Source organism: Coenobita brevimanus, chromosome 55, assembly GCF_032717465.1.
Source record: "Coenobita brevimanus isolate Jiangsu-jjx chromosome 55, ASM3271746v2, whole genome shotgun sequence".
Classification (NCBI taxonomy): domain Eukaryota; kingdom Metazoa; phylum Arthropoda; class Malacostraca; order Decapoda; family Coenobitidae; genus Coenobita; species Coenobita brevimanus.
In genome coordinates, this window is record NC_137008.1 from 1,172,522 (window position 1) to 1,199,149 (window position 26,628).

The 26,628-nt window shown below is 42.1% G+C and overlaps 1 protein-coding gene across 1 annotated transcript in view; it reads right to left on the minus strand.

Annotated features, from left to right (window-relative positions):
* Positions 1–2,019: 2,019 nt before the first annotated feature.
* Ptp99A (Protein tyrosine phosphatase 99A) overlaps positions 2,020–26,628 on the minus strand; it is a 220,633-nt gene continuing 196,024 nt past the window's right edge. Inside the window, exons 12-19 of the mRNA XM_080273510.1 lie at positions 25,592–25,717; positions 22,989–23,155; positions 21,653–21,782; positions 20,840–21,007; positions 17,371–17,730; positions 11,691–11,905; positions 9,918–10,053; positions 2,020–2,630 (exon numbers count right to left, since the gene is read on the minus strand). Coding sequence (XP_080129636.1) covers positions 2,265–2,630; positions 9,918–10,053; positions 11,691–11,905; positions 17,371–17,730; positions 20,840–21,007; positions 21,653–21,782; positions 22,989–23,155; positions 25,592–25,717 — 1,668 coding nt within the window. The 3' untranslated portion in view covers positions 2,020–2,264. The remainder of the gene's footprint in view (positions 2,631–9,917; positions 10,054–11,690; positions 11,906–17,370; positions 17,731–20,839; positions 21,008–21,652; positions 21,783–22,988; positions 23,156–25,591; positions 25,718–26,628) is intronic.

Here is a 26,628-nt window from a genome sequence, read left to right on the forward strand (position 1 = left end):
ACAATGCAGCATCAATGCTGTTACAACTGTGACCCGTGGAAATATGGAACAACACTTTAATGCACCACTAATCTTCTCTACACTATAATTGGCTTGTACTAATTATTGATGCACTGAACTGTCAATAAATGCTTGTAAAATGCTACTCTTCATGTAAAGTTCGGCTATCAAACAAAATAAATATTTTTAGGGTATACTGCATACCTCATGAATGATGCACGATGATTCTAATATATACAATTTGAAAATAAACACCAAAAGTAAATTATAAAATAATAGAACCGAGTTTATATATTATTAAATGCATAATAACTTTGAAAAATGCTGTCACTGTTCATGTCCTCTTGTGTGAATAGCATACAGTATAGAATGAGTTAAAACCAAGTTGTTCAACCCTAGGAAATCATTTATTTCCTCAAAAGACATTGAGTGCTTATTTGTCCATGGTTATGGATTCTAAACTTCACAAAACTTAACTATGCTTCGATGAACTTACATAATGATATTCTGTACCTTCCTGAGATGCTACTAAAAACATGAAGATGCACAGAGTCTTGGAAAAAGAGAGGGAGATTCAATAAATGTGCATTTTGAGAAGTCTACAACTGAAATCCACAATATGAATGAAAATTTTGGTCTAATTTTAATTTCCATTTCATAATAAAAGAGCAAATGGAAAAAAGAAAAAGGATTAAAGATACATATTAACAGTTTCTACACCCTTTGTTGACTACAACAGTTTTAGAATCATGTTACCATCTCAGATGTAGCTATTACATCGCTTACATTATTTTCACACAATTCCAGCATATACCCATTTTTTTCAAATTTTACAGATATTCCTTTATCACATAAGATTAATCCACTGTAGGTGCCAAATAACATATTAAATTCCAGCATTGTTCTTTTGTGATCAGTTTCTAAAAATTTCTGAAGTCAATTATTTTCAAAGAATCAAACAGTTGATATCCTCCACATTAAGACTACTTGTACTTTCTTAAATGCTTAACCACAGAACTCTAATCATAAACAAAACAGCACATAAGGATGATTCTCACATTCTACACTACTAAACCACAGAGGCATGCATATGTTAAGTCACTGTCCACAAGAAACTCAACTACAATTCTTCATTTTCCAATTGGTTACCTGTACTGATGACTAATGAACATAATACAGTATCTACCCTTCCACTGGGATCGGGCTACCTGATCTCATGAAGATCAAGATGTTTGTGCTGAACTTGCGCTGCTGCATCATGAAGCCTCACTCGTGCACTAAACTACATAAAAATGACAGTTACTGACTCTTTAGTCATACAATGGAAAATGGTGAGAAAATATGTTTTCATCAGGAGCACTATGGAATCAAGGCAAATGCACCTTCATACCAAAATATCTATATCCTAAATTACAGTAGCTAGACTAGATGTCTTTTACACCAAGGGAACAACTCCCACTACCACTCTCAGTTATGTAGAAAAATGTAGCTATAAAGCAGCATGTAAAGAATTATCAATATATAAATGAAAGACACCACAGATAAATTACATATGAAAATTATCCTGTACACATGAGGGGAGAGTGGCCCTCTGTGACCCCTGCATTACAAAACTAGCTATACACTGTCCACTAAGCAGCCATCTGGGGAAGCCACAGCATCCTCCTCTGGCACTAGTGAAGGAGGTAGCAGCAGCAGCAGCAGCAGCAGAAGACTAGGGTACCTCAAGGAGTATGCTGGCTACTGTTGCTGCTGGCAAGTGTGGGGATCAACCCTCACACTCTCAACACTGAAGTCTCTCTCCGGACGAATGTGTCACTTACAACTACGAATGTCTTTTATCAAAATACATTAAATGCATTAATGTGTTTTCACAGTAAATATTAAATGGCCTACAAGAGTTTTCACACTTTCTTGTATAATTATGAACTTCAGACACTCACATTAAATCAGGTGATCTGTTTCTACACCTCACTTAAGGCCAAAATTCATTATCTTCAGTACGTGGTCATATAAATTTCAACTGCTTACACACTGCTATTTTGATATTTGAAAGTTAAGATAGTAGACCATGGACACAGGGGGAAGAGTGAATTGTTAAGTTATGGCTAAGAAGAAGTGCACTTCTTGTGCTAAGATACAGCTGTCACAAGTTGTGGCCTTTTCTTGCAGGCTTCATTTACTCTGTGTTTAGTAAGTGCATTAGGGCAGGTACTCAGGTGCTTTTCAGACCCCAGGCACATGCTGAGACCCAAATCACTTGCTCAGACTGGTGGTATGTCAGCAGCCTGTGGTGCATCCTCCATGCCCTCGGGTGGAACACGTACAATGCCATTACCAGTTAACGTGGCATGTCCATTGGATGGCACCTGACCATTGGCACAGGTGCTTGGGGGTGTCCCTGGCAAAGGTGCGGCAGATGGAGATGCAGGTGGGGGAGGTGAGGCTGAGGAGGTGATGGGTGTAGGTGATGGAGGAGGCTTGGCAGGAGGCAGTGGGGCAATTGTGGTGACAGGTGGCATAGTAATGACTGGGTCGCTTAGTTCAGCCATCCCACTACTGCTGCCACTATGGCTCTCATCACTTTCCAGGTGGCTCTCCAGTGTCCGGTAAATAAACAAGATGTCGTCCTGTTTAAACAAGACATTAAAGATCAATCTTAGATGATTAACTGGTGCTGCATATGGATAAAACACTTAACAAAACTGATTACTGAATACACTGATAACATACACAGCTGTACCATAATAATAGAAATGAACACAGAGTACAACACATTACAAAATCACAAGAACCAAATCAAAGATTCATACAAATCAAATACAGTACTAACCCCAAAACAAAACATCTAGAGATGGTCAACTTACAGAATACCAAAATAATTAAATATTACTCTCTTTGTACACCCTCACCAAAATGTACCTGAACATCTAGGCACAATGGATGTAGCTTGCCATCTTGAAAATGGCTGCCATGGTTGATTTTTGGGTGACACTACATCCACTGAACTTGTGTGTGATGCAGTAATCATTACTTAAGAGATACACAGGAGAGCCACTTTCATATTCTGTGGTCATATATTTCAAAATGCATGGTGCTTACAGGATTTGGATACTTCTTTTTTGAGAATAAACAAAAATAAAAGATCTAGTATGCGTGCACACACACACCTCATACTAGTTAAGATGAAGCAACGGCCAAACAGACACACTATCATGAAAAATTCATTGAATCATCATTGCAACACTGGTTCCCACCACACAGATGTGATGAAATGAAGATGCAGAAACAAAGAGAAAGAAGGCATTAAAGTTTAGCGACTGTCAGACAGCATTCTCTCTACAAGTAAAATGGGCCACAACCATTCATACATCCTCCAAGCTTTTGAGATCTTGCCTCCACCTAATTTTTTTTTTTCCCCTTTAGATGAACCCAGGAAAAAAAAGACAGGCTCATGTGGTAGCACAGAGAAAGTGATGAGGTTTGTTAGTTTTGTTTTGTTTATAAAGGCTCCAACATATTTGCTGGAATCAGCCTTGGTCACCTGATGGCAGCTCTTCACACTGCTCAGTTTCAAGCAGCCTCTTTCTTCAGTCCCTTATCCCTGAGGCCCAACTCTATGATCTTGTCCCAGGTCTTTTTCAGTCTGCTTACTGTAACTGTACTCTCAACCTTCACACATCTTACCGACTGCACCCAGGTGTCATCCTCCAACCTCCACATGCCCAAACCATCTCAATCTACCCCTTCTCATCACAACACTAATACATTCAAGTCCTATCCCTCCTCTTAACTCTTCATTTGCAATTCTAAACCCCCAAGCCTGTCATTCAAGGAAACACTACACATCCATTTGAATCATTATCATCTCTATACATTTCTGCCTACAAATATCCCCTTCTTTTACTGTCCAAGACTCTCTATCATAAAGCATTATCTGCAAAATGGATGAATGGCGAGTGAGGTGTGGAGTGACGGTGGTCAGGTGAGGAAACATGGGTGGGCTACAGCCATATACACGGGTGATGTGTGAGCAAGAGTCGTGATAATTCAACTGTACAAATTTTCTTTCGAAATCATCAGCTCACCAATACTCAAGATTTATTTCTTTAGTTTATTTTTCCGTGTTTTTATGAATAAAATAATGAATAATATTTAACAGAATGGAGCTGCCAAGATACTGTATGATACTGAAAGATCATGGGTAGTAGTAGTAGTAGTAGTACTTGTTCCCTAGGCAGTCTAGCCGAACATCCCCGAGTCCCTTAGGAAGGTCATGGCCGAGACCGGGCTTTCCCACAGCACTCCCAAAGAGTGTATGTTGTGTTGTTGGCGTAGGTGATTGTGTGTAATGCAGTCTTCCATAATGTGCTTAACAGTATGGGGTGCTGTGCTGCATCCTGGACAGGCATCAGCGACGGAGTCATCCAGCCTCTTCTGGTAGCTTAAGAGGGCTGGATGGTGCCCACATCTCACCCTGGCCAGGTGGACCCTGTCCTCACGAGGAAGATAGGATTCAGAAGGGTGGATGTCAGGAGGCTGTGCATGCAGCTGTGTGTTGTCTTTAAGTGACTGAATGGAGCGGCGAGTGATCTGAGTGTGGATATGCTTCTGGAAGCTGGTCTGAGGTGGGCGAGGGGGGAGAGATGACAGTATTTGTGTATGGTATCATGTGCTGGGTATTGTTTTGATGTTCCTTGGTGTGGGTGGATGTGCTGCCATGTACTGTAATGGATGTTGTGGGTTTGTGGAGGCTGCAGCAAGAAACTGGGTGCCTCTCATGTCTAGGTGATCCTTGACTTTGAGGACTTTGGTTTCTTGATGTAGGTGGTCTGTGGGTGTAGTAGCTGTGCAGTCTGTGATTATTTTTAGGGCCTTGTTCTGTATGGTCTGTAGAGTGTTGTAGTGTGTTTTGGTGAGGTTAGAAGCTCAGGCAGGGCTTGCATAATTCATCACTGAACGTATGTATTGTTTGTATACTGTGGTGGTAGTTTCTTTGTTGTGTCTGAATGTTGTATGGGCAAGTGACCTCAAAGCACTGAGTCTTGGTGTTATTTTATTTTTAATGTTTGTGATGTGTTGTTTAAATGACATTGATGTATTGTATGTTACACCAAGGTAGGTGTGTGTGTGTGTGTGTGTGTGTGTGTGTGTGTGTGTGTGTGTGTGTGTGTGTGTGTGTGTGTGTGTGTGTGTGTGTGTGTGTGTGTGTGTGTGTGTGTGTGTGTGTGTGTGTGTGTGTGAGTGTGTGTGTGTGTGTGTGTGTGTGTGTGTGTGTGTGTGTGTGTGTGTGTGTGTGTGTGTGTGTGTGTGTGTGTGTGTGTGTGTGTGTGTGTGTGTGTGTGTGTGTGTGTGTGTGTGTGTGTGTGTGTGTGTGTGTGTGTGTGTGTGTGTGTGTGTGTGTGTGTGTGTGTGTGTGTGTGTGTGTGTGTGTGTGTGTGTGTGTGTGTGTGTGTGTGTGTGTGTGTGTGTGTGTGTGTGTGTGTGTGTGTGTGTGTGTGTGTGTGTGTGTGTGTGTGTGTGTGTGTGTGTGTGTGTGTGTGTGTGTGTGTGTGTGTGTGTGTGTGTGTGTGTGTGTGTGTGTGTGTGTGTGTGTGTGTGTGTGTGTGTGTGTGTGTGTGTGTGTGTGTGTGTGTGTGTGTGTGTGGGTGTGTGTGTGTGTGTCATATTGTGTGTGTGTGTGTGTGTGTGTGTGTGTGTGTGTGTGTGTGTGTGTGTGTGTGTGTGTGTGTGTGTGTGTGTGTGTGTGTGTGTGTGTGTGTGTGTGTGTGTGTGTGTGTGTGTGTGTGTGTGTGTGTGTGTGTGTGTGTGTGTGTGTGTGTGTGTGTGTGTGTGGGGGGGGGGGGTTAGGGAAGTGTAGTTTATGGTGAGGTGTGGGATGTGACTATGTTCTGCTGTCCAGTTTGTGAGAAGAGTCACTGTAGATTTGGCTGGGGCTATTTTGAGCCTGTTTGTGGTGAACCATTCGTGTAGCGTGTTAAGGTAAAGTTGAATGATGTGTGCAGCTATGTTTGCATTTTGGTGCGTGCCTGTAAGTGTTATATCATCTGCATAGGAAGCTATGAGTATCTGTGGTGTGTGGGGTGTGGGTGTGTCGTGCATGTATAGGTTAAAGAGTGTAGGGGACAAAACAGATCCTTGGGGGACGCCGTTTGTGAAGTTTCTGATGTTAGAAGACTGACCGCAAATGTTACATGTGCACATCTGCCTGCTAAGTAGTTTGCCAGCCATCTTTTTGTGTTATTGTGCATGTTTGTGTTGAGTATTTTGTTTGTGAGGTTGTGGCAGGGGATGGCATCAAAAGCTTTGCTAATGTCTAGTGTGATTTGGAGTGTTCTGTGAGGTGGCCTAGCTGAATTCATGCCGTCAAAAACTCTCTGTGTGAGGTCTGTAAGAAGGGTGTTTGTGGAGTGTAGTGGCCTAAAACCATGTTGTGACTGGGCTAGGGGAATGTGAGGTGTGACTAGTTGTAGTACCAGTCGTTCAGTGACTTTAGAGGGGGTGCAGAGGCGTGTGATGGGGCGATGTGAGGAGGGTAACGTGGGGTCTTTGTTGGGTTAGGGATAGTGATGATATTGCCATGCTTCCAGATGTTGGGTATTATGTTGTGTGAGTAGTTGTAGTTTGATATGTTGGTGAGTGCTTGTATGCCTTGTGGTCCTAGGTGTTTAAGGTGAATGTTGCTTATGTTGTCTGGTCCACAGGCAGATGAGTGCTCGAGATTGTTAATGATGTGCTTCGTCTGGTTGTTAGTGAAAGGTGCGTAGTCTGGGTCTGTGGGGAACTGTCTCTTACATCAGATGATACGTCGATCTTCGGGATGGGGGTTTAGGTGGCTGACTTGTGAAAAGTGACTGATGAGAGTGTTTGCTTGTTCTTTGTTTGAGGGTATGGTGTCTGTTGTTGTGATGGCAGTGTGTGATTGTGTGGTGTTGCTATTGGAAAGTGTGATGCTGTTTAGTGTTTTGTAGAGTTTGCTGATGTTTGTTTTGTGGTCAAGTGTTTGGAGGTAATTTTTCCAGTTTAGTGTTTGCTGTTCTGATATTTTATTGCTTATGTCAGTGTTGAGTTCTTGTATTTGTTGTATGGTGTCTTGTATATGAGGTGTTGGGGAGTGTCGCAGTGTGTCCCGTTGTCTGATGAGGCCTTGAATTTCTAGTGTGAAGTTGGGGTTCTCTCTCTTTCTGTTGCCTCTAGGGATGTGTCTTTTGTCGCATTTTGTATAACTGTATTGAAAGTGTGCACAGCGGTGTTGATGTTTGTGATGGGTGTACTATTTAGTGTTTCGAGATGTTGTTCTGTTTCAGTTACAAAGGCCTCCCAGTTGGCTCTCTTATAATTAGTGTATGTGTTTGTGGCCAGCTGGGGTGATTCTGGTTTTGGTAGTGATAATGATTGGGAGGTGATCAGAACCTAGGGTTTTGACCACTCTCCATGATGTAGTGGGGGCGAGGTTTGGGGAGCAGAAGGTGATGTCTGGAGATGATGGGAGGAAGAGAGCTTGGTGTGGGATATGGGTATGGTGGTCTTGACTGTTTAGTATGAAAAGATTATCTGTCTAGGATTGTAGTACCAGCCCTCTGTCTGTGTCAGGGTTGTTGACATGCCAGGCCAATGACTTGGCGTTGAAATCACCACCCAGGATGATGTTGGGTATGTTAGTGACGTGGTGTATCTGTGGAGAGTAACTGTGTGGTACTGTGGGGGACGACTGGGGGGGAATGTATGTGTTAGCGATTGTTATGTGTGATTTGTTATCAGTGCGTATTTTAATTGATTGTATTTCTGTTGTGGTGTCATGTGGGGGGAGAAGTGACTTTGGGTGTACACTGGTATCTGCAAAGTTGATGGATTTGTGTATCAGGGTGATGAGTCCACCGCCACCGCCGTCGGCCTGGTCTTGTCGAATGGTGGTGAAGTTATGAAATGTCGGTGTTTTCTATGCTCTGTGTAGTTTTGTTTCTTGTAAGATGGCAATGTGTATGTTCTGTTGTTTGATGAATTGTGTGAGTTCATGTTTTTTAGTGTTTATGCCATCTCTGTTTAACTGAAGGATGTTTATGTTGTGTGTGTGATGTGTGTTGGCTGCTGCAGCATGGGGGGGAGGTGGTGTGGGTGGAGGGGAAGGGGTAGGAGGAGGTTGTGATGAAGGTAAGGGTTGAAGTGGATTAGGATGGGTTGGAATAGGAGGAGTAGGGGGACTGGATGGTGTGGGAGGGGTCGGTGGGTTTGGCTGTGGAGGTGTGAAGGAAGTAGGAGTAGGATTGGAAGAGGGGTTGATGGGTGGGGGGAAGGAGCATAAGGAGCAGGTCCAGGTGTTTGTGTAATGTTTTCTGGATGCAAGTGTTGTGCAGGTGTAACAGGTCCAGTTCTTGAAGGAATTGCACTGAACTGAACCCTTTGTCTGCCGGCTCAACGTGATAGGTTTTGAGCATGTTGGACATGTATATTTGTTGGTGGGTCCTGGATTGCTCTCAATGTCCCCGGCTAGAAAAAATCGTCGAGAAATGACAGCTAGGGAGTCATTTCTCGGTGTAGAAAAAACGGTGTTGTTGTGTGTGTTGTGTTGGGAGATGTAGTACTTGCCCGGGCAACCGAAGCCACTCCCAGGTACTCGAGCCCTGTGAGGGGCCGGAGGGGTTTGCGGTGGTTTGGCCCCCATGCTGTCCTCTTCTCTTCGACAGCCTCTGGGGGGTAGACCCACGACGAAGATGCCAACGCTCCAGGTCCTCATGGGTAGTTGACTCAGTTTATGTAGAAAACCATACCAGTACCACAAATTTTTGGCCAATGAAAAGTATGACTTTTTTTTTTTCATGGATTTATTTGTCTTGGTATTCAGGAAAAATTCCTTAAGCTTGCATCTCTTGAACTTCATATCATAAATCATGGAATTTCCCAAGTCAAATTCTGTCACCAGCATCCAATAATGTTCACCTTTTTCAAGCCTACTGCATATGTCCAGCTTTTGTTTCAAGGTGAGCACCATGTGCTTAAGATTACTCTGCACTTCAGGCATCATGGAGTGTAGAAACTGCCATCTATAGGACATATCAAAACAACAGAGAGTGCTTGTCTACTGACTCGTGACAGGAGATAGACTGGTGAATTGTGGAGGTATGGAGGGTGACCAAATTGGTGGAGGGGAAAGAGGGAGGGAAGAGGGCTGGGAAGGTGATTAACGAAGAAATGCTACTGTGTATAAAAAGGGAGTTTAGGAGATTATATTCTCTGCAATTTGTAACAGATGGGCTATATGAGATGCAGTGGTGTTTGAGGGTACCTCCAGGATCTGAAAATCTGCAATAAGTAGTATGTAATGGTGTTCAGGCTGTTGATGAAAGAACAAAAAGTGTGTTTGGGATAAAAGCTGCTTGGCATGATCAATAAACCCTAACTCCAACTATCTTATAAGCTACACCAATTATACAAAGTACTGTGTTAAAAATTATTTCAAGTAGGCCTAATCACCATTTTCAAGTCACTCTCATTTAACCGGCACATCACACTGTTGTTCACTCTCTCAACCAGTATAACTTTAATGTCCATATACAGTCAAAACTATGCCACTCGCATTCACAACACCCTGAGCATAACTGAAAAGATCCTGTTCACTATTACTGCACAGCAGAGCTATGTTATTTCATTTTTTTTTTTTTTTAATTTCTTCACTTTTACAATATTCAATTTGTCTCTGAGAAAACATTACTACACTATAAGAAAGCAATAATTTCCAAGATAGTGCTAAGAGAGAAAGATTCTTCTTTTTCATCAAATGAAAACATCGCTGCAGCTGTATGGGAACTTACAAATAACAGCCAACGCAATCTACATAACACCTGATTATCATTATCATCAAAAAAATAAATAAATAAATAAAAATTAGAAAAATAATTGACCTAGTCAAACACTCTTACCTGACTGGTCCAGATGCCAGGCCGTCTGTTATGATAGAGTTTGCAGTACATATAAGCATCGAGATGCTGCTCAAATTCTGCCTGGCTCTTCAGAGTTGTCAAGGCGCAAAAGGTGGCTGCTTCCGTCCCTCCAAACCTGTGTGGTGGCATTCACATAAATACGGTGCTCTAAACTGGAAGCCATGTACAGTATATAGGGCTTAAACTGGTATTCACGAATACAGTGCTCTAAACTTGCCACTTTCACAAAGCATACTATCAGTCCAATGGTAAGCACTTTAATAGGTCTCTCCTGAGCTTTATCTATCTATCTATGGGAATATTAGGGGAAAATCCAAATAGGTCCCAAAGGAAAAATGTGCACAACCTCTCCACCTTCAGCTTAATAAACACATCTGGCCCTTTTTTTTTTTTTTTTTTTTTTTTTTTTTTTTTTTTTTTAAAGGAGGAAGGAACCAAAGGCCACGAGCCTGCAATAACTGTTCCCTCCAACAGAAAAAAAAAAAAAGAGAGAGAGCCAAATTCAAGATCCGATCATTTCGAGATGCATGGACACACTGCGTTTGAAAGACTGGAGATCATAGGAAGCAAGAAATACAGACAGAGGGAGACAATTCCAGAGCTGACCTGTTGCATAAATGAAGGACTGGGAGTAACGGTTAACTCTTGCATTAGAGAGTTGGACAGAAAAGGGATGAGACTTTGCTGCTAGACGGGTGCCAAGCGCCCGTCATAGAGGTGGAGGAATACATGCAGACAGTTCAGAGGAGCAGTGACTATTGAAGTAGCGACAGAAAAGAGATAAAGATGCAACAGTGCGGCGAAGAGACAGAGGTTGAAGGGAGTCAGTAAGAGGAGGAGAGTTAATGAGATGAAAAGCCTTTGACTCCACCCTATTGAGAAGCGCTGTAAGTGGGGAACCTCCCCACACATAAGAGTTGTACTCCACACAGGGGCGGATAAAACCCCTCCATAGAGTCAACAATTGTGCAGGGGTAAAGAAGGAACAGAGTCGGCTTAGCACACCTAATCTCTTAGAAGCAGATTTTATAAGAGATGTAATATGATCTTTCCAAGACAAGTCCCAAGTAAAGGAAACCCCAAGCAAGTTCAAGGATGATGCAGGATTAAGCTGAATAAGCAGAACAAAACTATCTGGCAACAGCATGAAGAAATGTAAACTCCATCATCTTTCTGAATGGATTAAGCATGGAAGATGTCACTGCAATCACATATTCACTCCCTGTCATTCCAGCAATTTACATAAAAGAATATTTTCAGTCTTCATCAATCATATCCTAACAATGAACCCAAGATTCCCTTATCTTTCATCAATCATATCCTAAGAACCCTAGATTCCCTTATCTTTTACTCCTTTTCAACCTTGTCATTATATTCTTCACTTTTCCCATCACATGTGAATCCTTTTTGCATTCTGAATTGCTATATGTAAGAGCGCACCCAGGAACTTTCTAAGGGGGGGGGGCATAGTGAGGTGAGGTCAGGTAATCCGATAATTACTGGGAGGTCATATGCAGGTTTAGAGTCAGGGAACTGCTGGCTCATGTGTTACTCTTTGTTTGTACTTGCCAGTTTTTCATGTTTTGCTGTTATCGAAATAAATATATAAAAATTCTTAAAGGACTCAGAGAGCTAAGGGGGGGGGCCCGGGCCCAAAACCCCCCACCCTGGGTGCACCCCTGGCTATATGGGCTTATACAACTGAAAATGTAAATGCAAACCATGCAGAAAAAAAGAAAGGATGGTTCTCACCTATCAACCACCACCAATGGACCATTCTGGTAACCCGTGTGTACCTCTGACACGAGCGAGACAAGGCCGAGTGTAGTGGTGGCAGCAGGAAGTGTGTGAGGCCACCCAGGAGCTAAAACCAGTCTCACAGGAAGCTCATAATCATCCTGGAGGCTCTGGACTGCAACCTCAACCAGTACGAGTCCAGCATTCAACTTTTCTTCTAGATACCGAACCTGAAGGGAAGGAATCAAGGAGTTAAAAATCTTTGAATCTAATGGGTGGAATGTGTAAATGTTACAGAATGGAAGTCCTGCAGGAGTCTGTTGGGGATATAATAAGACTTGTGATACGAATGAAAACTGTAGTCCATCCATCCATCCATCATCCAATCTTACATTGCCTCATGAGGAGCGTAGGAGCCTGGGGCTAGGCAGTTGGTCCCGACATTTAAGAGTGACCAGCCTCACTCATCCCTGAGTGGCATTACATGAACAATCAACCCCAACCATCCCATGGATATATACCTTCACCGGCTCAATCTGATTGAAGCGCCATATTAACCCACTAAACCGCCAGGTGCAAAAATTTGGTTATATACGGTAGTTACCATCCAGAGTAGTAAATGGTTTCCTGGTGTACAGGAAATCATTTGGCTTGTCACTCAGTGTACAGTCACCCACAGGCAGAAGGAAGAGGAAAGAAAGAAGGAAAGAAAGACAAAAGATGGAGTGTAAAGTTACCCGTAGGCAGAAAGACAAGGAAAGAATGAAGGAAAGAAAGCCAGAAGAGGATGGAAGGAAAGAAGGATGGAGGAGAGGAAAGGGCAGACACCCGACAGCAGCTCTACATCAAGTGAATGGATGGTGAGAACTGTAGTGATTTCTTAAAATATTCTAAGTCACTCTATTATAATTTGAAGCCTTCACTGTTACTGGAAAGGTTCATGGGGAAGTTTTATGTTTAATTTTCATCTTTTACTCACGGAAAGCTTTTTTGGATAGAGGTTCAAGACAGACAATAACGCAATGTCCGGCCTGACGTTGAATACTGAGAAGATGGGGGGTACCATGAACTATCCGGCATTTTACTTTAGCCAGCGTGGGGCTTGGCTGAATTAGGCCATAAAAATGATAGATTACTGAAATTAAACTATCCTAATGAAGACTTACTACTCTCCATAGCTTTCAATCACATTCGCAGTGCAAACCATTCACGTACCTTTCAATTTTTTTACTTATTTCTGGTAACTTCACATACTTGAAAAGGAATAAAATGCTGAACTTTATGATACCCTCGTTTTGCGCAGGTATCACTTGCACAAAAAAATTTTTTACATGACACTATCAACCTCTGCTCCAATCCCTTTTGCACAGCAACAAATCATGCTTTTCACAACAAGACAGCTGACTGACATTCAGTTCTTCTCTACTGACATTCAAAATACCTGTCTCTGAAGAATCTGGAGAGTGGCTCTGAAGGCTGGTGAAATAGTGTACTTATTGGTCGGTTAAATTCCATTTACAGGCCACTACCACCATTATATTCTTGTCCAATCACTTTTTCTTATGCCTAATGCTGATCAGTGAGTTTTTATATAAGGGTTTGGTGGGGAGTACATTTTTCAAGAAGGGGAATGGGTAACTTTTTTTTTTTTTTTTTTTTAAACACATTGCCCAAAACAAAATGCTTCTTATGAAACACATTCTATGGTTCAATCTGAGCGATAATTTCTCATAATACACTGACCATGCAAAACTAGGATCTATTGTATATTCAATTCTCTATAAAGAAAAGCAAATACAGTAAAATGAAAAACAACTAATTCTATAAAATGGAAAAAACTCAATACTTTTCACACATAAGACAGACTGGTTGCTACTCTCCTTCAGCAGAAATACTGGCCATGAACTACTACCAGAAACACCAAGAACCACCTAAAGCAATGAAAATGACCTGTCCATGATCCAAGTTACAGTATTGGTATAAAAATGAAGTTTTCGAAATTTCAACAGAAAAGCCACAGCTAAATCATTATTACCTACATTTTCCTAAAATCTGGAGAGCTTGTGCATACAACTTTCTAATAATTTGGGGATTTTCAGCTGTATATACCAAATATAAACAATGGGATTAATACATTTCTATGACAGACTGAAACATCATCATACTCATCCTCATCATCCCAATCCAGATTTCCACATAAGAGATGGCTTTAGGTAGGATCCTCCCCCCCATCCCCCCCATCCCCCCCCCAAAAAAAAAAAAAAAAAAAAAAAAAATCTGCAAGGAAACTGGGCCACACAATCCTTCACAGATCATCCAAGCCTCAAAGGATTTGTTCAATCTCACAAGAAAGACTGTACATATATTTTTCCAAATAGATGCTCTTAACACATCTGCCAGATAAAGTTAGTACACTAACCAACAAGTTGAAAAAGGGGTGTAGCCCTTGTCATGTGCATCACCATATATAATTCATCTGTCATTTTTCATCCTTTGTCAGTTTCTTTGATTTCTCAACTTTCACACCTCACTTTCCAATATATACCTTCTTCTACTTTCAAACTCACATGCATTTTTTTACATCTCTAGTTGCGACCATTCAATCCCTATTACAATACCACCTAAAAGCTCACTCCTGTTTTCTTTGACCAGGAGACATCTTCACTCCACATCTTTCATGAATCTATGTCTGTTATCCTATCCCATCAACAGAAGTTGCATATACTCTTTAACAGTCCCACTTCCACCAATCTTACTCCTGAGTACCAGTCTCACACTCAATCATTAATGTGGGTATTAACAAACCTATCAGGTACGCTTACCTAAAGCTACAGTACGTGGTGAATGTTTTTGGAGTATCAGACAAAGCCTGGATTCCGGGGCCTCAAATGGTGAATGAATGGAAGCGTGGCCCATTGGACTGGGCAAATTTGGGCTGTCTGGAAGTTGCTACTCTACCCTGCCCTAGGGTGGGAAAGGAGGTCCGGATGATGATGATGACGATGATTAACAAACCTTAATGCAATTACCTGGATGCCTCTGTACTCAGTCCTCTGATTTCTATTTAGGCCTTCAAAACATTGATTTCCTTGAGCTACTCTGTTCTCCACTTCCCCAGTACATTTAGGCTATCTCTCTTTCTACTGCTGATCTTTCTCCATCCCCCCCCCCCCAAAAAAAAAAAAAACTTTGAGTCACCTTCTCTCTAAACAGCCATCACTTTTCTCTTACCTACATATACTGAGCTTTCAAGCAATGCATCTTACATTCACATAACTCTGCAATGATCCTGTTCACTGTTATCGAGTATAAAATCATCCACATACATCAGGTTTTAAAAAAATCTGTCCTGCACAAGTTTCATCCCCTTCCATAAATTTCAATGACTTTAGTATCCTCAACCATAAGGATACTGAACAATCATCAGGATACCACACACATTTGTCTCACTCTAGATACTGAACCACTCACTTAAACACCTAACGTTTTCGTTTTCGTTTTTAAAGGCTCCAACATGCTTGCATGTGTCGGCCTTGGTCACCTAATGGCGGCTCTCCACGCTGCACGATCCATTGCAGCCTCCCTGTTCAGTCCCTTAACCCTAAGGTCACACTTAATGACCTCGTCCCATGTCTTTCTCGGTCTACCCCTCATAACCCCACCCCCAATATTAACACTTCTCACCTTCCTCACCCAATTATCATCCCCCATCCTCTCCACATGTCCAAAACACCTCAATCTACCTCTCCTCATCACAACACCAATACACTCCAGTCCCATCCTACCTCTCAACTCTTCCATTGTAAACCCAGCCCCTCCAGGCCTTGGACGCAGGGACGCACTGCACATCCACCTAATCATTGTCATTTCTGTACGTCTGAGCCGGCGAATATCTTCCTCCTTCACTGCCCAGGTCTCACTGCCATACAGCATTACACTCCTAACACATGCTGCATACAAAGACCCCTTAGCACATACGGAGAGCCCTCTCAATGTCAGGAGAGGCAAGAGCTCCCTGAACTTCTTCCAACCACTTCTCACCCTAGCCACAGAGCTAGCTCCAGCCCCACCTCCAGCACACAACATGTCTCCCAAATAACAAAGCTCTTCCACACACTCAAGAGATTCACCAGCAAGTTCAATCCTTTCATGTCTGACAATCTCCACCTGCTCACCCCGGCACGCCGCACACATAAAATCAGCATTATCTCGCAGTCTACCTCTGATACCACTACATCTCTTATGCACCCATTTATCACACACACCGCACAAGATGGAATTACTTCCCACGCCCTTGTGGCAAACTGCACATGGCCACTCTCCCTTGTCTTTGACAGTACCGCCACCAACCCTAGATATCATCACTTTTGTTTTATCTGCATTTACCCTTAAACCCTTTTGCCCCATACCATCTCTCCACTTTCTAAACCTTTCCTCCGCCTCCCTTTCATTCTCTGCAATCAACACCAAATCATCAGCATACAACAACTCCCACGGGAGTCTGTTTCTAAAGTCACGTGAAAGGGCTTCAAGTACCATGATAAACAACATGGGACTCAAGACTGACCCCAGATGCACACCAACATTCATGGAAAACTCATCACTCAAATCTCCATTCACTCTCACCTGGGTGTGAGCACCCACATACATGGCCATAACCACCCTAACCAGCCACTCCTCCAAGCCAAGCTTTCTCATTGCCCACTTCACCACCTCTCTAGGGACTCTGTCAAAGGCCTTTTCCAGCTCAACAAAAACAAAATAAAGATCCCTTCTCCTACCAATATATTTTTCCTGAAGCTGTCGAACAATGAATATGGCATCAGTGGTCCCCCTACCTGGCATGAACCCGAACTGCATCTCATCAATATTCACTCTTTCTCTAATCATACCTTCTAAAGCTCTCCATTACCTTCATTATCTGATCTAAAAGCTTTATACCTCTATAATTTCCTCTTTCCAGGGCATCACCCTTCCCTTTATATACATTTAAAATTACACTCTTCTGCCAATCATCTGGGACAACACACTCATAAATAATCCTATATATCAGGTCAGTGACTAAACTCACCCCTATATCGCCTGAGGCCTTCAACATTTCGGCAGTCAACCCAGACACACCTGCTGCCTTCCCCACCCTCATCCTGCCTATTCCCTCACTCACAGTAGCAGTATCAATCAAAGGCCAAGGGCCAGACACCTAAGTGCTCATACATATTTTACACCATCAAAAAAACTTTACAGGAATCAAGTTTTCCATCCATACCAAATCCCTCTCTATTCACCATGTTACTGTATATGCTGTTTCCAGATCCACTGATACTTTTAAATATATCCAACAGCCTTTTCGTATGCTCTCAGAATGAATTATAGCAAATACTTGATCCACAAATCCTTTCACACTCCTACTACTACCATGTTCATATATCATCAGGCATTCTGACATATTCCTTACATTCTTGATTATTATTCTTCCACATACCTATATCACTGATTACATTTATCCCACTCACTTCATTCACCTACACTTTTGTACAAAAGCAGCTTCATAGTTTGTTACAAAAGACGATGCAGTATTATTTTGTACACTAACATCTATTACCTTTCATATCATTTTAAACCTGAATGTGACAATTACTGAGGGAACAGGAGTATGAGTTTGTCAAAATCAACAGAATGCAGCTTGGACAGTTACCTTCCAATGTTCAGAATCAAGGTCATCATGCTGTGCTGGCCAAAACTGTGGATAGCCTTGTACTTCATCCACAGCTGTCAGCACCACCACTGTCTGTGCATTATGATCCCATACCATCTGCCAGAAGTCCAGCACAGTGGCTGACAGAGGATGCTGGGTCACAATAAACTCTCGTAGTCTCTGGTGGCCCATCAACCATGTGGCATTGACATAGTCTGACCCCTCCACACCTGGCTTTGGAGTGAGATGCACCCTCCCATTCTCTGTGGGCAGGTGATCAGCACTGCGGTTCTTCTCCTGGTTGCAAGCTTTCGCTGCACTCACCAGATTGAAGTCCCGTGGTTGGAAATGTGTCACCAGCTGTAAAGTACAAAACAAAGTTAGTATATGAGTACAAATAAAGTTAAAAACAGAATACAACACACTGCACGAACCATACAACAGTACTGTTACTTCTTACTGCTCTCTTCTTGGAACCTCTAAGGGAAGATAGCTACGACAGAACCACTGTCACGTGACTTTGTTCTTACACACTTCTCTCACTTTTTCAATCATACCTCTTCCTCTTCCTTAACTCATACTAATGGAATGTTCCACTCCTTCCCTTCTCACCAAATTATGATCTCCCTCTTCTAACCTTCAACCTCACTTTTCACGACTTTCTCTGGCACCTTACCAATCTATCTACCTATCTATCTATTGCCAGACGCCTCAATCTCGTTTGGGGTCGCCACAAACAAATTGCCTCCAAGTCGCCCTGTCCCCCGCCATTTCACTGCCCTGCTCCCAACTCACACCCCCCTCTCTCATATACCTCTCCACCCCATCCCTCCATCTCATCCTCGGCCTCCCCCTCCCTCTTCCCCCCTCCACCTCACTCACATACACTCTCTTTGTCAGTCTTTCACCCTCCATCCTCTCCACATGGCCAAACCACTTCAGTGTGTTCCTCATAACGCTTCCTATCACATCCACATCCACACCACAACGCTCCTTTATATCCTCATTCGTCAGCCTGTCTCTCCATGTGACTCCACAGGCTCCTCTTAAATAACTCATTTCCACTGCTCTCACTCTTGACTTGTGTCCTTCCAACAACGTCCAAGCTTCACTTCCGTACGTTAGAGTTGGTATCACAATACTGTCATGTAGTAACTTTTTCACTTCCATTCTCACTTCCCTGTTTCTTATCACTGCTTTCAAAGAACCAGCAACCTTTCTTCCCTGCTGTACCCTTTCAAGCACTTCACCCTCCAAACCTCCATCCTTACTCATCACACTACCCAAGTACAGTACTTAAACGTACTCACATTTTCCAATTCCTCACCATCCAACCTCGCTGTACATTCACTGACTTCACCTCTCTCAAAGACCATCACTTTACTCTTCCCTACATTCACCTTTAGGTTCCGTTTCCTACACACTCTCCCAAACTCATCCACCAAGCCTTGCAGCTCCCCTTTGTCTTCACTCAACAACACAGTGTCATCTGCAAGCAACAGTACAGGGAGTTTCCAAACACTATCCTCTCTCACCAAGGCCACTCCAACATCCACTACCCTACCTTGTACCTCTTTTATTACCCCTTCAATGTACAAATTGAACAACCATGGAGACATGACACATCCCTGTTTCAACCCAACTTTCAAAGAGAAAAATTCACTTAGTTCACCATCCACACGCACTGCAGCCTTCGCACCATCGTACATACTCTTCACAGTATTCAACAACTTCCCATCTACTCCATATATTCTTAACACTTTCCACAATCCTTGTCTATCCACCCTGTCATATGCTTTCTCCAAATCCATGAAAGCTGCATACAACTTCTTTCCCTTCTCTAGAAACTTTTCCACTAAAGATCTAAGAATGAATATCTGATCTACACAACCTCTTCCCTTCCTAAAGCCTCCCTGTTCTTCTCCAACTAATTTCTCTGTTCTTTCTCTAACTCTGTCAATAAGTATCCTACCATACACTTTTCCTATTATACTAAGAAGACAAATGCCTCTATGATTACCACACACTTCTTTTTCCCCTTTTCCTTTGTACAAGGGAATAATTATACTTGACTTCCAATCCTCCGGGACTCTACCTTCCTCCCAGGCCAATCTGCACATCTTCCACATCCATTCTACTACTATCTCTCCCCCATGCTTCAGCATTTCACCACACACTCCATCAATTCCTGGGGCTTTCCCCGATTTAACTTTCTTCATTGCTTCCACAACTTCTATCCTACTGATTTCTTCCTATCTTCTCACCTCCCTCCTTCTCCCAGCCATTCCCCAGCCACTTATACTCGCATTACTTCCATCCTCTATGTTCAACAATTCCTTATCAATCTGAACTGTTTAAAATACTTCATATCATCAAAATCTCTTGATCCATTCAGCAATGCCACACCTTACGCCAAAAAGCCATTCTTCCAATCCACCGTTTTCATAAGTATCTCTAGAACATATTGTGTTTACATTATGACTAAAAAAAAAAAAAAAAAAAAAAAAAAAAAAAAAAACTTACATAGATGGTTATCAAATTCACTGCCCAGGTGTCATTACTGTACAATAGTATTGGCAGCAGCACATATAGTTTTACTGAGGATTCTCTACACTTCCGCTGTAATCAATATTGAAGAATTACTGATGGTTAATTGCCTCCAGAAATTCCCAGAAGGTGTTGAACTGCTAGAAATAGGATGAAATCCATTACAAACAAACTACAGGAGGAATTCTCTGAGAAATAATTATATCCTGTATAAAAATACCTTAGTCTGGTGAGAAGCTGTTTTTTTTTTTAAATAACCTCAAAGAATGGTGTCACCTTTAACACTGCATATAGTTTACATAGCCGTGTTGAAACATGTGTTATCTACATATTCGCAGCATCCTGCTGATGGTAACTAAAGGAGGTGTGATTGGAAATCTAGGAACCAGCTTTTCTTTGTACTGGTGTTTGCACTGGGCAGCTCACTGTCTACCAATTGTACCGCAAGCACTCTTATTCCTATGATGTATGACATGGTAAGGGAGGACTATTTCTGAGTTCCCTTTCTCCTCAGAATTACATTTCCAGAGAACCTTGCTTCTGATTTTCCCACTTCACATGAATATGGGATACTGGGTTCAAATGATGAATGAGTGGCCGTTTTACTGAGTTCCACTTTCCTTTTACAATTCCGTATAAATGCTCACTGTCAACCACGTCCTTCCTGTTTTGTATTAATTTTTTGGTATTACTTTAGCAATCTGACATCATTTCAAAATTCCATATAAATTCACTTCGCAAACCTTGTTCTTCCTGTTCTGTAATAATTTCTTGCTATCATTTTAGCAATCCAACATTTTTTAAACGTGCAGTTAAGCATACGGGATTTCCACTCATTATACATTACTCTATCTTAATTGTAAATGTGTTTATCTCAGACTGACTTGTACTGGTGAGTGAAGAAGAATGCTCTCAGACTGACCTTGTACTGGTGAGTGAGGAGAAATGCTGGTTGAGGCTTCTCCTGGCCTCCTCCTGACTTCAACAGGAGATGCAAATAGTTGCCCAAGCCCGCACAGGGGATGTTGGTGTCTCCACTCTGTATGGCCTCCAACAGGGCATCATGTATAAAGATGTACTGCTCTTCCGTCTGTTGGTGGGGAAGTTACCAGTATATAGTATGGTACTTACCAGTCTATGGACCAAGTAGAATAGGAGATTACTGTATAGCAACAGATGAATTGTTTCCCTTTTTATGTGGCTTAAGTAAGGCAAAGGCAAATAAAATCAAACATGACATCTTCTCTCCTTTCTCTAATTTTGGAGTGCAGTACTGTAATTATCATAACAGTGTGCATGTTATCATCAGATTGCAAAGTAACAAACAGTTTCATAATTCTAAAATGTCTTCCACAATAGTATTAACCACTTAAGTCCAAAAAAAATCTCAAGAATTCTATACTTCCTCTCTCCTCTTTTTAAAATTTTAGTGGATATTTTGTGCACAAGAGGAGTTAAATATAGCCTTTATTATATCTTATAATATTAGGGTACCTTACTAAGCTGCAAAAAACTGTATCAAGAACACAGTGTAAATGACATCCTCTGGTTGAAAAGGATAATAAACAGAAACTTCCAGTGCTGAGTAACACCAACAGGAGAAACACTATTCTCAAGCATACCTCAACCTACAACCTCGAATCACTCCAGTTAATTTCATATTTAAAATACAACACCCCACACAAAAATAAATAAACTGATTAATAAAAAATACAGAAAACCTAGCAGAGCTGACCTGTACAAGGAAGTTGCGCTGTGTGCGTATGTGCTTCAGGAAACCCCAGATGTTGAGGCAGTGTTTGGCGCGCACCTGCTGCAGCATGGCATCAAGCACAATATACGTCCCAGTCCGACCAACGCCAGCACTGATATGCAAATATACAATACACTGAATACTGTGAACATATACACACATTTCGCTCTCTCTCTCTCTCTTTCTCTCTTTATGGGCACTAAAACTCTTTCATGCAATCTTATCACAACTGCCACACTCAGACCTCTGTTTCATATCAATGCCTTCATGGCATCAGCCACTTTCTTTCCCTGTGTCACTCTGTTTTCCAATCCCTTTACAAACTTACCTCGCTTCTACCACAACACCCAAGTGTTTTAACTTTCCGACTCATTCTAGTCTCTCTCCATTCACCAGTGCGTCATGCTGAGAATCATCTTTGCTGTCAAAAACCATCATTTTACTTTTCACTTATATTTATCTTCAAATCATAACACTCAAAGAACTGCCAACCTCTGTACACACACACAAGCACGCACACACACACGCTGTAAATCATATATCTTCTATAAACACTGAAATTTCAGCTGGACATGATTAGCTGAACTCTTGAAGCACAACAGTATTGTATGAGTACAGGGTGTTCCACAGCCTGTCCTCAAGATAGTTCATACCTGTAATACTGGCAGAGATTTTTTACTTGAACACACACGCATCCAGAATGAGGCATGTTGGTCAGCCACCTTTAACAGATCCATGAACTAATGGATCTTATGAGCGGGCAAGCTTAAGCATCGGAATTACTTACTGATGATAAAGGACTTCTTACTGCTGTGCCAATGAAAATGTCAGCTAGAACTGGGAACCAGTAAGCATCAAGGTGTACTCATTCTGGATTCAGTTTCTCTATAATCTGCCAGTTCCAGAAGTCGTCTCCTTTTGCTACACCACTGATTGACAGCTTCATTTAATCTGTGCTCTCCTTTTCCTCTGGACACATTCCTATTACGAATCAAAAGTGTGCTGTGAATTTATTGTACTAAAACCCAAGTATCTACAGTATGTACTGTTGGCTAAGCTAAAAGGTGCTAGAAAATGACACCTCGATGTGGTGGCTGTGATATAACCTGGTAGCTCCAATGACATCCCTCAACTCCACTCCTATCCCTCCAGGACAGGATGGTACTCTGCAGGAGAGGGGCACCATCAGCCTGCAGTTCACTGGGTTCATGTTAAAATGAACATGAGCCTACACCTATTATGACTACTACTACTAAAAACTGACTTTCATACCATACTGACGACCAATAATAACAAATTGCAAATGACCAAACCTCACCTGCAGTGGACAATAATAGGTCCGGCATCATCTGGGTTTGCTGCAGCAGACTTGCGGACAAAAGAGAGAACTGGGAGAGGATGGTCTGGGGTGCCATGGTCAGGCCAGTTGGTGTAGTGATACTGGTAAATAGTGCGCTCCCCCCCACCACACTTCTTAGATTTCACCTGAAACCATACAGAACATTATCAACCCCTACGAGAATAAAAAACAGCAACAGAAAACAATGGGAAGGAGCAAGAGGTAGAGAGAAAGTGAGACCAAAGAGGATAAAAATGAACATGAGGAGTGATAAGATGATTGGTAATACAACACTGGTACAATAGGAAGCATGCTCATCTTTTTTTATTTTCTTTGAATATCTGCTGGTCCAGTCCTCCAAGGAATAGAAACATGTAGTGGTATGACAGGGGGTGATGATAAGAAAGCAAATCAAAAGAAAGAAAAGACTGGTGAAGAGGGTGAGTATGAGGAAGCAAAGTGAGAGGGGTGAGGCCACTGGAGGAGGAGGAGGTGGAGGAGGAGCAGTAGGAGGACTGACATCTGAGGAGGTGAAGGAGTGATGTGGTGTGGATGTGATACAAAGCATTAGGAGAAATACACCAAGGTGTTTGGCCGAGAGAGAGAGAGGTAATCTGGGGGGACGGCAGCAAAATGGTAGGGGAAGGGGCAACATGGAGGTGATTTGTTTGTGACCACCCCTTAAGATATTGAGGTGTCTGGCTACAGACAGATAGTTAGATGTGTGTATTTACTTCACTTCTATCATCATCATCATCCCAACCTATTATTCCTAACAGAGAACTGGATGAGGCTACTTAACTTTTAAATATCCACTTTAAATATCCAATAGGCAAGTTGCAGGTAGGGAAGGCAGCAAGTGTGTCTGGGTTGACTGCTGAACTGTTTAAAGCCTCAGGAGATATACGAATGGGGTTAGTTGCTGAATCGATTAATATGATTATATATAGGTGTGCTGTCCCAAATGATTGGCTGAAGAGTGTAACTGTAAATGTGTACAAGGGGTAACAGTGATGCCCTGGAAAGAGGAAATTATAGAGGCTTAAAGCTTCTGGACCAGATAATGAAGGTAATCAAGAGAGTTCTAGATGGTATGATAAGAGAATGATTGAATACTGATGAGATGCAGTTTGGACTTATGCCAGGCAAAGGGACCACTGATACCATATTCATTGTTCGACAGTTTCAAGAAAAATATACAGGAAAGAAAAAGGAACTGTACTTTGTTTTTGTTGATTTGGAGAGGGCCTTTGACAGAGTCCCCTGAGAGGTGGTGAAGTGGCCAATGAGAAAGCCTGGGATCGTGGAGTTGCTGGTCAGGGTGGTTATGGCCATGTAAGTGGGTGCTCATACCAATGTAAGGGTGACTGGAGATTTCAGCAAAAAGTTTTCAGTGAATGTCGGTGTGTATTAGGGGTCAATTTTGAGCCCCTTGTTTATTATGGTACCTAAAGCCCTCTCACATGACTTCAGAAATGGACTCTCATGGGAGATGTTGTATACTGATGATTTGGTGTTGATTGCAAAGAATGAAAAGGAGGTGGAGGAAAGATTTAGGAAGTGGAGAGATGGTATGGGGCACAAGAGCTTAAGAATAAATGCAAATATTTTAAAAGTGATAGTATCTAGGGCTGGGGGCAGTACTGTCAAAGAAAAGGGGGAATGGCCAAGTGCAATTTGCCACAAGAGCGTGGGAACTAATTCCATCTTGTGCAGTGTTTGTGATAAGTGGATGCATAAGAGATGTAGTGGTATTAGAGGCAGACTGCAAGATAACGCTGATTTCATGTGTGATGTGTGTCGGGGAGAGCATGTGGAGATTGCCAGGCATGAAAGGACTGAACCTGCTCATAAGTCTCTTGAGTATGTGGAAGAATTATTTGGGAGACAAGTTATATGCTGGAGGTGGGGCTGGAGCTAGCTCTGTGGCTAGAGTGAGGAGTGGTTGGAAGAAGATCAGGGAGCTGTTGCCTCTCCTAACACTGAGAAGGCTCTCCCTCTGTGCTAAAGGATCTTTGCATGCAGAATGTGTAAGGACTGCAATGCTGTATGGTAGTGATACCTGGGCAGTAAAGGAAGAGGATATTCACAGGCTCAAATGTACAGAAATGGGAATGATTAGGTGGATATACAGTGCGTCCCTGAGTGTGGGGCCTGGAGAGGCTAGGTTTACAACGGAAGAGCTGAGAGGTCAGATGGGACTGTGTGTATTGGTGTTGTGATGAGGATAGAGAGACTGAGATGGTTAGGGCATATGGAGAGGATGGGGGATGATAATTGGATGCAGAAAGTAGGAAGTGTTAATGATAGGTATAGGATACCGAGAAGCAGAACGAAAAAGACCAGGGACAAGGTCACTGAATGTGACCTCAGGGATAAGGGACTAAACAGAGAATCTGCCAGAAATTGAGCAGCATGGACAGCTGCCATTATGTAACCAAGGCCAACGCATGCAAGCATGTTGGAGCCTTCAGAAGTCAAATGAAAGAAAACAAATTAAGGGGATATCTTGAAATCTGAGTCTCTACAAAGAAGAGATACTGTACACAAACACAGGCCTTTGTACTAAATCCCACACTCACCTTCGTGTGTCTGATGGCAAATTTCCTTATAGTATATGTGGCTAACACCTCTTCATGGACAAGTCTCACGTGAATCAGTCCATAAAACTCGCCCCCTTCCTTTGGCCAGTACTGGTCACATTTCTTCTGCAAAAATTGAAGGCAACATTAAAAATCTGAGCAATTCTTTGGAAGCTATTGGAAGTTTTGTCTTGTGGCTGGCTTATCTACTTTGAAATGTTATATTAGCTTTTGACTTTTATTCTAAAGAGTGGACAGGACAATCAGTGCCCTAGGCAAGGTTGATTTCTAGCTAACCCATCTGCCGTCAAATTACCAGTACGCCAACAAAGAACACTGGACTTGCTACATGCATGACACTCAGTGAGAACCATCCACAAGGGCAAAACTCCTACTGGTTGTGGGTTCCAATGAGAGCAGTGTAGGCTCAAACACCAGACTCAGATTCTAATACAATATGACCTCAACTAAACATGTCTGGATGGTTCTTGTTTGCAGAAATCCATGCACTTCTACACAAAAATATAATAATAATAATAATGACATATACATAATAAACAAAAATATGGGACTACTCTTACAAGGTATTACTGCAACTTGTGACTACCCTACCTGGCTGGGTCACCTTTCAGCATGAATAATCGAGGTCACATTATATCTACAACACCACAAGAACGGCCAGAGGCTAGACCTCCGGTACACCCCACTTGGCCAGAACACTACTGCTTTTTGTTTTGCTCCCAGTGGAAAGTCTGTTTGTTAATAATGTGCATGTAATATCTCCAGAACTTTGCTCTGGGATTTATGACACAAGGCTCTATCAGTGCAAATATTTCTAAGTCATCATTTATAACTACATTAGTTTGAATAAACTATATATAAGAGTTTTATCTCTAAGGCCAACCATGAAAACTCCTCATCTAGTAATATGCATTCTTTTTGGTACATACTGCCTGACCAAGTGGGTTGTGGTACAACTGCAAGCAAGGATGATTGTGTACAGTGGCATGCTAAGCAAATGTCTCCCTTGTGCACAC